At 47.4% G+C, this 10396-nt stretch overlaps 1 protein-coding gene across 6 annotated transcripts in view; it reads right to left on the reverse strand.

Annotated features, from left to right (window-relative positions):
• Positions 1-1595: 1595 nt before the first annotated feature.
• Positions 1596-10396, reverse strand: part of Slc39a14 (solute carrier family 39 member 14) — a 46721-nt gene continuing 37920 nt past the window's right edge. For 2 of the 6 annotated variants that reach the window (XM_021181711.2, XM_021181713.2), the window contains exons 5-9: positions 7362-7481; positions 6589-6777; positions 6263-6470; positions 5136-5320; positions 1598-3304 (exon numbers count right to left, since the gene is read on the reverse strand). In XM_021181711.2, coding sequence (XP_021037370.1) covers positions 3158-3304; positions 5136-5320; positions 6263-6470; positions 6589-6777; positions 7362-7481 — 849 coding nt within the window. In that variant the 3' untranslated portion in view covers positions 1598-3157. Of the gene's footprint in view, positions 3305-5135; positions 5321-6262; positions 6471-6588; positions 6778-7361; positions 7482-10103; positions 10274-10396 lie in introns of all 6 variants that reach the window. The other 4 variants (XM_029468889.1, XM_029468887.1, XM_021181712.2 and 1 more) reach the window with 4 other exon arrangements.

Below are 10396 nucleotides of genomic sequence, written 5' to 3' on the forward strand. Positions count from 1 at the left end.
GCTGAAGCAAGACAACACTTGGGACTCTCACCAATTACAGAATATAGCTTTATTTATAGAATCTTACAAATAAAACATTTACAGTTCACATGACATAAATTATTTTATTTTCTAATTCTCATAACACCTGAGTTATTTTAAAAAAAAATACTGTGATGGAACTGTAAAGGGAACTATGAGTAAAATCCTCTTTCTTTATGCAAAAAAATCATCCAGCTTATCTGCATCTCTTTGGAAGAGGGTTCACTAAAACTGGATCCTAAGTGATCCAGACAGAGAAAGGCCATTTAAAACCCAGGTGAAGGCTACCAGAGAGTGCTCCTCCTGGTGACCCTAAGTATTGGAGGGCGGGGATGGAGGGCTGAAGGTGAGGTCAGAGATGAGGTCCTCCAATGACAGAATCCAAGGCCTGGCTGAGGGCTCCTCTGTGTGACAAGCACTTTCCTTGCTAGTGTTAACAGGGAACAGAAGCTATGGGCAGTAAGGCCAGGGGAGAAGTGTCTGCTAAGCAGCCTATAGCCCCTTCAACCTCTTATATGTACAGATGCTTAAAACAGCAAGTTCAATATTTAAAAGTCAAAAAAAGGTCAACGGCCACATTTTCAACTCATGGGGCGAATCTGTTTCCAACAGCAATGGATTATCAGTTGGACGACTGGAGCGTGGCTCCCACGCCCCACCTGTGTCTGACCGATGCCAGCCCTCCGCCCTGAAGAAGCCCCAGGATTTCCTCAAAGTTCTTGAGTTCACGGGAAGAGTGCATGGCAGACAGTCTATCTCATTTTATCTCTTTTTAAGCTCTCTTAAACAAACCAAGCCACCATCCGACTCCAGCATAAGGGCATTTAAAGGACAGGAGCTAGGGGAACTCCTGAAGTTAAAAATATAATGCATGAGCTAGGTAAAACAGAATCTTTCGACCTTTGGGGCGGGGGGGGGGGGAAGCTGTGGTGGTGCTGGGAATGACATTCAGGGTGTCACATACACACTGGACAAAAAAAGTGCTACCACTGAGCCACACCCTCAGACCTACAATCTTAAATTTTACGGTTTTTTATCTTCATTTTGTCTTGCTGACACAGGAGCTTGCTATGTAGCCCAGGCTGGTATAAAACCCGAGCCTGCTGACTCTGCCTCCCTAGGGGCTGAGATTACAGGTATGAGCCACACAGCCTGCTCAGTCTTACACTTTGAGTGTCAATTTCTGCTACCTCCTAAAGCAGTTGTAGGAGAAATAAAACCGGAGAGATGAGACTCGCCTTCAAACACTAACAACCATGACGGTAACATAAAGCTTAGCTTTTAACATTGAAGGAACTGGTTCTTTGGTAAAACTGGATCCTAAGCCGACCAGGACCTGGTCCTGACATCCAATCTAGTACCTTGATTGCTGAAGTTTCCTCTTCCTGTTGCCTTTTCTCAAAGGCAAGAGGCAAGAGCGGGGAGAGAAACTGAGGAAATTCCTGTTTCCCCAGTTGTGTTCTCAGGATTCCTGGTTTCAAACATGTTTCCCCAAGAAGAACAAGAATGAACACACACATGTATGTGTATGTGTATATATATATATATATATATATATATATATACATACATACATATATGAATACATGTGAGTGCATATACATATATATATATATATGCATATATATATATATGCACACTGCTTTTAATGGACAGTTTTCCTGTGGTAAGAACAGAAAGACTCAGGGATTGGCAATGATTCAGTACTGTAAGTCATGCGAACAATGGCTCCTGGACTGTGACTGTGGGCACCACTAAGAAAGGCTCCGGGAGAGACTGGCTCTCCAAAGTGGCTAAGGAATCCATGTATCAATATGATAATAATAAATTAATTCACTTAGTGAACCTGGAGATTAGCTCCCCTGGAAGCCAGAGTTCTGAGGAGGGGGCTGCACAGCGCTTGAGGCTGGCTTGTGGTGTGAAATGTCAAGCATCTGGTTTTGTTTTGTTTTTCTGGACCAAATGAAAGCAATTTACACTCGATTCAATTCAGTATTCAATCTTGTTGTCTGGGACTGGGGAGGAAGTGGTAGCTAGATGGTGTCCTTTAAAACCCAGCAATGACGTCTGCAGTCCTGACCTCAAGAATTGACCTCAAGGTCCAGAGTCCCATGGTATTCAACTATTATTTCTGCAATTAGCAAGTCCTAAGTCTGGCCTGCAATGACTCCATTCCCAATCACCTTGGTCACAAAAAGGCATAAACAACTGTGTCCTGAGTCTATGAGTCAGGTTCTACTGGGCAGAAATCTTGACCAGGGGAGATTGATTTGTGCAGTTTCCCTCCTAATGCAAACACCTTTAAATGTGCTCTGACCACGCTCCCCGTGAGGCATCTACAAAGTTAACTAGAAAAAGTAAGCAATAGGAAGGCGTGAGGATCAGGGCAAAAACAACTGATTTAGCAGACCTCCTGCCACGCCAGAGAATGCCCACAGTGGCTCGCCTGGATGATTATGTGACTCCAGATGCTGCAAGCAACCCGCACGCATGCACCAAGGAGACAGGACATCCATCACTACCCACTACCCACTCCTCACTCAGGCAATCCCCTGCCCCTCTGCCTGCCATACTCATCGGAAAGTCAGCCTTTTCAGAGAACAGTTAACAGACTGAAAACCACAGGAGTCTTGTCTTCTGCCCTCTTCTCTGTAAAAACATGAGAACCCATGCCAAAATGGACCGACCTGAAATCCTGGGTACACACATTTAGAATCACAGGCCCCAAAGCTGGAAGCCACACTGATATTTCTAACCAAACCATGACCACTGGCTTCGTTTTTACATTGTAAAAGATTCCACATCTCTCAGTGCTTCTTCCAAGAGAAAGGGAGGAGGGTGGCCAGAAGGAAAAGGGAGGTGTGTCCTACATGTGGCACTTCAGCTCCAGAATCATCAGTGGGAAGGGTCGGGAGACAACAGTTCGAGGCACTACCTAGAGATTCCCAGGGCAGCTTCTTCCTAGGACAGAGCATTTGAAACAGATGACATCTGAATGCAGGCAGACAAGTCTGTGCCAGTTTTTAAAGAGCTGCCTTTTTCATGATGCTTCGTGGATGCTGAGTCCTCGGGCCAGGGACCAGATGGGGGCCCAGAGCCCGATGTCCAATGCCACTGGCTCCCCACTGGCAGGGTCCTACCCTATCTGAATCTGCCCTGAATACATTGTGAGGACCAGCATAATGGAGAAGCCGGTTAGGAGGCCAAGATTCTGGATGACAAAGGGGACCAGAAAGCTGTCCTTCTTCTCATCCTCCTGGCAGACTTCATTCATCTCAGGGAACTGAGAAAGAAGAGAGAAAAATGAGTTACAGATTCTGTTAACATTGTCCCAATCACGGTGATGTCTGGTTCTCACGTGGTGGGCCGTAGTTTTGGAAGGATGTTTTTGGTAGCTCTGGGGACTTTTCTGGAGTTAAGGAGGCCACTGGGGGGTATTATCCTTGACCATTCTCTTAGCTCTCAACAATATGGCCGTCAAAACAGGACCCAAATAATGTAGACACCAGATGATGTGTCATCGTGGGCTGGGGAAACCTCACAAAGCCCCGCCCCTAAATGAAGAGTTATAGACAATTAATTAATGACTACTCAGATGCAGAGAAGCCAGTTTTCCTCAGGGATAAGCTCCCTGATTGAGTATCCAGTACATATGTACAGACGAGCAACATCAAATGGACTCGGAAGTTTGTATATTTTATATATATATATATATATATATATATATATATATATATGTGTGTGTGTGTGTGTGTGTGTGTGTATTCTTTTTTTAAAAGATTTTTATTATTTTTTACTTTATGTATATGAGTACACTGTAGCTGTACAGATGGATGTGAGCCTTCATGTGGTTGTTGGGGATTGAATTTTTTAGGACCTCTGCTCATTCTGGTCAACTCCGCTCACTCAGTCCCTGCTTGCTCTGACCCAAAGGTTTACTTATTATTATTGTACATAAGTCACCGTAGCTGTCTTCAGACACACCAGAAAAGGGGTGTCAGGTCTCATTACAGGTGGTTGTGAGCCACCATGTGGTTGCTGGGATTTGAACTCAGGACCTTCAGAAGAGTAGTCAGTGCTCCTACTTGCTGAGCCATCTTGCCAGCCCTATAGGTGTATTCTTATATCTCTCAATAATAATTAGAGAGAAAAGACTCTGTGCATTTGAGAGGGTGGTGGTGGGGGGGAGGTAAATGATATAAATTCAGCACTCATATATGAACTTATTAATTAAAACTTAAAAGGACATCCATAAGGTTACCATTAACTTGTGGTACACAAAAGTCTAAGTAATGCCTTTTCTTTCTCATTCTCTCTTTTCTTTCTGTCTACACAGTACACCTTTTCCATCAAATTGAAATAAGGACCCTAGACTGAGTATGGTCAATTTTCTATAGTGAAATGCTAATAGAGAGACCAAAGTTCTCCCTTTAAAACCCAATGACTTCTGGGTATGGTAGTTTACACCTGTCTGCCCAGCATCTGGTGGGTGGGGGCAGGGCTGCAATGACTTTGAGGCCAGCCTGGGCTACAGAGTGAGACTCTTGTCTCAAACAAACCCAAACAAAAACCCCGAAGGCTGCATTGAAAAAGGTCAGATTATTATATCATTTTAGATTTTAAAAACTTATTCGATGCATGTATGCTGTATGTAGGTGCTTTAGCTGCCTGTGTGTCTGTGTACCACATGGATGCTTGGGCTCTTGTGGAACACAAGAAGTAGGATCCCCTGGGACTGTAGCTAGGAATCAAACCTGGGTTCTCTTCAAGAGCAGCCAGCGCTCTTAACAGCTGGGCCATCTCTCTAACCCTGAATTGTTACTTCTTAAAAATCAGTGAATTGGGTGGAGTGTGAAAGAGACTTCAATAAAGCCAATACAAAAAACAAAATCTTGGGCTTGCGAAATGGCTCCGTGTGACAGAGCATTAGGTGCCTAGTCCCATCTTAGGAACCCATGACATAAAGAGAACCAAGTCCCACAAGTTGTTTCCCATGAGAATTATCATGCATCTACACACATATCAATGTAAAGAATTAAAAACCAAACACACCCTAACGTGTGGCCTTTAGCTGCCCTCCTGTCCAAGAGGCCACCAGAAACCACAGCACTTACCATATCGGCTAGGGCAATATACAAGAACATTCCTCCAGCCAGCGCAAAAATCCAGTTTGCAGAGAAGTGGCTGCCAGCCAGGATGCCAAAGGCCAGACCCAAATAGCAGCAGCAGGCAGAGAGGAAGTTGAAGAAGAGAGCCTGCTGGATGCTCATGCCAGCATTGAGCAGGATGACAAAGTCTCCTGCAATGGAATGAGAACAGGAAGCGGGCTGAGTCAGGACGCACAACACTAATGAATGGGACTGCTTCAGCTACGGGTGAAGCACGTGTGGGTGAAAATCTCATTCTTAGGTGGTATTGGGATAAAGGCACCCCCATATTCCAATCCTGGCCATGACCTCCCAGCACAGAGGCTGCAAATCCCTCATAGGCTTCTGGAAGATCATAAGTAGCCAGCACCAGCCTCATTGCTCCACACACAGAGGCTGAAAATAATCCACAGGACTTTGAATGTCTATAACCAACCGGCAACATCCTCACTTCTTTTTTGACTGATGGTGAAATGAAAATAGCTCCCTGTCTCCTAATGGATGGTACATTCAGGATCAGACTTGAGAGAGGGAGGAATGAGTGCACAAGCCAATAAATGCCAAAGTTAGGAGCCCGTGTTGTCACTGGGTCCTGAGTCATGGCTTCTTAAGACTCCCTTGATAAAATTACATGAACCCTTAGGCACTGGCTTTTCCACTTCATTCACATGACATGCTTTGACACAATTTCTAGCTTCTGCAGGATGGAGGACATAAAGAGGGGATCTTTACTGAGTAGCCACAGTACTGTGTGGCACCTGGCAAGTCCTTTTCAACATTTGTTTGCCTATAATCCCCTTGATGATTCTAAAAGGCAGGTGCAGGTATTAATCATGCTATACAGGTGGGAAAATTAAGCCACAGGACACGGGGCTCATGGGATAAAAATCTCCCTGTAAGAACCTCCATTGTTCTAAGCTATGCTCCACTCAACTGTTGTAATTCCAGAGTTAGCGAGACAGGGCGATAATTCAGTGAGTGCTGTGGTGGTGGTGGTGGGAGGAGCAGCAGGGATGTGGTGCAAGAAGGGTGTCTCGGTGTCTCAGAAAAAAACTGTGACAGCTGGAACACGGGGACAGGGACTAAGCACTCACCCAGCTCGTGAGGGAATTCCTCACAGAGAATGGCCACTGACGTGCTGATGCCCTGGAAGACAGACACAGTGAAGGAGGCACCAATAGCCAGGCCATCGATGAAATTGTGGAGCCCATCGCTCAGGGTGATCATCCAGGCCAAGGTACCGATATCAGAGTAGCGGACCCCCTTGAGCCAGTAGCAAGCACTCTGGGATGCCTGCAGGTCCTAGGAGAAAGGACACACCAGTGGACTTCAGGTTACAGAGTGACCTCCGGAGAGCCTGACTCACAAAGGCTGTGGCTGCTGTGTCGAGGCTTCCCCGGGGGCACTCAGGGCTGCTGACCTGCACAGACATGGAGTTGACAATGACCTTCTCGTCCGTGCCAGGCGCCTTGCCATCCAGCTCGCTGTTGCAGTGCTGAGGGATCATGTGATCCAGGTCCCCGTTCTGTAGCTTCTCGGTCACACCCTCCTCCTGGTCCTTCTTGGAAGGAAGTGTCTCGGAGGTAAAATGGTTATGCCCATGATGGTGCTAGGGTAGGAAGAGTGAGCAGTGTTACTGATCAAAACCGCCAGCCCAGCCCAGCCCAGCCCAGCCCAGCCCAGCCCAGCCCAGCCCAGCCCAACCCAGCCCAGCCCAGCACCCACCACTTGGAAGAAGCACGCCAAGGCCGGGGAAGAGCTTATTCCTATATCCAAGGAAACTGAGCAGGCCACACACAGGGATGTGGAGAAATTGGTATAGCCGGTGGCAACACATACAAAGACAGGGACTTTCTAGTAGACAAAGAAGTCTCCTGCTGTCACCCAATCCAGTGAGGTGACCACTACTCTAAGTTCTTAGGTTGCTCCTTTAAGATGGCCACTTCATTCAACTCTAACAGGCAGTGACCCCATGCCAGCTACAAGAGGCCTCTTATATAGGAGCTACACCAGTCAGAGCTGTTCCTGGATGCTTGTAACCAAACCTCTTTACTGTCCTCTATAGAGACAATGCCAGGCTTGCTCTGCAAGCGCCGTCACGCGCTGCTACACCCCACCGACCCCTGTCAGCACTTTTGTTTTCGAGGTTAGGGTTTTCCACTGTATAGGTCATCACTAACAACTGGGCCTCACCTCGTTTTTCTGCTTCAGGAGCATCTTCAGGATCTTTTCTGTGAAAAAGAAAAGGTAGAAACCCCCAAACACCACTGCAGACTTGGAGACGTAATTGTCCTGAGGGTTGAAGCCAAAAGCCTGTGGGCACAGGAAAACAGAATGAGTTTACATACATAAGCCTTCAGCAGCTCTCATCTGCTTACCACTCTCCACTCTTGGAGACGGGCAGTCTGCTGGCTGCCCATTCTCCTGCCAGCAGAACCCTAGCCTCTGCATGCCCCTGACTCACCAGCACTAGCCTGGGTGCCTCTTTGGATACAAAAGGCAGGCTGTCTTTAGGTCCTGGGCGTTTGGATCCAGGACCTTGGGTTTGCTAGGCAATCACCTTACCACTAAGCTACATCTCCAGCTCTTAGGGTTTTATTATATGTATTTTACGTTTACTTAACGTTTATTTATGTGTACGTGAATATGTGCGTTTGCGAATATACATGCAGGTGGCTGAGGAGGCCAGAAGAGGGTGCCAGTTCACCTGAACCTGGAGCTGTAGGCACCCACCCGGGAGCCATGCGCACGCTGGGAGCCAAACCCTGGGCCTTGGGAAGAGCGGCAAGCATTCTGGGCCACATGATAGGCAGGAACTACCATGGCCACTTGGCTTGCTTGCTTTCTTTTTCTTTTCTTTTTGATAGGTCTCACTACATAGACCAAGCTGTCCTCAGACTCACAGAGGTTAGCCTTCCTCTACCTCCCGAGCTCCGGGGATTAAAAGGTAGTTGTCTCCTTTTAATGAGGACGCTGTCTTAATCTCTGTCAGTGCTTAGCCACACAAGCACTTAGTAAGCAAATTCCACGTTAAAGGGAGGCCACCTGCGTTTATTTTTGCCTCATCTACTGTCCCCAATTCATCTGCCCGTAAACACAATGGGAAGTGGTTTAGTTACGATTGCTAAAAGGAGAAAATCCATTCTAGTTCCACAGCAAGAATTGCAGCATCGTCCTGACCACAGAATCTTGAAAGGACCACAAACCAAAAAAATCAGGCTCTGTCCCTGCAGGCATCTTGGGGTGGATAAAAGCCAGGCCTAGTTCCACAAGCCTGCAGTTTCCCAAACTCAGGAGGAGGAGGTGGGAGGACCCCGGGACTCTGAGGCCAGCCTGCCCAACAAAGGTTCCATTTCTCTAGAACAGAATAAAAATATTTTTGAAAAGAATGGACTGGGGGGTATGTTGCTCTGAGTTCTTTCTGGAAATTTCACTTAAGTAAGGAAGGGTAAAAGGGTTTATCAACACAGAAGATGGGAGTAGCCAGAGAGCTGTCCTAAGTCTGGCTCCTGGTTTATGGTGCCAAGTGTCCAATGACCTGTTTGTGTCATTTCTAACAGAAAACAGGCTCAATTCCCAGTACTTGGGAGACGGTGGCAGGAAGACAGCAAGTCTGAACCCATGAGGTGAGACTATCTCCAAAAATATACTCCAGGTCTCTTGGGAACAGGACAGAGACAAGAGCTAACCCTCCTGAAGGAGAACCCCAAATGACTTCAAAGGCAAACATTTCTCTTCCTGCAGTTTAAGGCAGCACACTCCTTAGAGGGCTGCTCTGGCCTCGGCCTCTAAGAGACTAGGAGGGCAAATGCTAAAGAAACCCTGCTTGCAGGTCAGCTCTTCTGGAGAAGAGGTGCACCCTGGGAAAAAGTGAAGGACAAGCCAGTAGGTGAGATGGGACTCAAGAGCACAGGACTCATTAGACCTAAGCTTAGGGTAGTGGCCACTCACGCAGATCAGACTCTGGGGAGGGGGCGTGGGAGCAGGGAGAGTCGTGATTCATTTAACAGACGTCACAATTGCTCCACCAAGAACACAAAACAATGCTGTAGAAAACAGTGTTCTCAGAAGCATGTGAGACTGGCCCTTGCCTTTGCTCAGGCTTGTCAGACCACCCGCAGTGAAATGCATTGTGCTTATTATAATTAGCAGGTCCACTGAACATACTCTCTAAATCACGCAGGCCTTCTCCAAAGCGGACTATGCAGGCTTCAAAACAGTGGCTCCCTTCTCTCCCTAGAAAGAAGGTCACCCACCGTGAAGGTACCCCAGATGTCCTGCTTCCTCTGGATTTCCTTTGCCCTCAGACTCCTTACCAAAGAGCTGGGTTTTTTTACTGAGAACTGCGGGTTTCGCTGTGGTTTGCTTCTCTAAATTAAAGCCCCACACTGAGGGTCAGAGTACTCGAGGTTGCGTGTCTTCCACCTATGTGTATGTGTGTTTTGCCTGCATGTACATGTGTGCACTGTGTGTGTGTGTGTGTGTGTGTGTGTGCGCGCGCATGCCTGGTGCCTGCAGAGGCCACAAGAGGGCATGAGACTATCTGGAACTGGAGTTAGTTTGTAAGCTCCCTGTGGGTGCAGTGAATCGAACCAGCTGAGCCACCTCTTCAGTGCCAAGTTACACTGGCGTTTCACTCTATGGTCCCAGCCTTTGGGAGGCACCCATATGCCTTTGAGAGTCATCCTATTGTTTATCATCTTATACAAAGAACAGAGGAGTGAATGGCTGGTCTAGGTGTGGGGGCTGGTTAAGGATGGGATTTTAACCTAGCCCTTAAATCTTGCCTTGCTTGGTCCTAGCTTTCCTTTCCAAACAAAGGATCTCTTGGGGACCAGTCCCTGTAACTTCCATGTACATAGAGGCTCCCCCCGCTGTGCTTACTGCCCCTAGCTGACAGGGGTGCTCCGGTGAGAGCGCTGCAGCTTGTCATACCTCTGGGATGAGCTGGAAGAGGGCGTTGGAGTAGAGGGTTCCAATCGCCAAGGCTATGAAGTAGAGCAGCAGCCTCTTGTAAAAAGTCTTCTTCATGAAGGGCACCACGCTGGCCCCCATAAGGGAGCAGAGGGAGATGACGGTAACACAGAGGAAACCGTACCCCCATACTGCCAGCCCACCCAGGACAGGGAGCAAGGCAACCACCAGGAGGGGAAGGAGGTGGACAGGAAAATTGTGGGTATGAACAAAGGAACCCAAAAAGAAAGACCAGAGATGGAGAGAGAGAGAGA

Source organism: Mus caroli, chromosome 14 (genome assembly GCF_900094665.2).
Source record: "Mus caroli chromosome 14, CAROLI_EIJ_v1.1, whole genome shotgun sequence".
Classification (NCBI taxonomy): domain Eukaryota; kingdom Metazoa; phylum Chordata; class Mammalia; order Rodentia; family Muridae; genus Mus; species Mus caroli.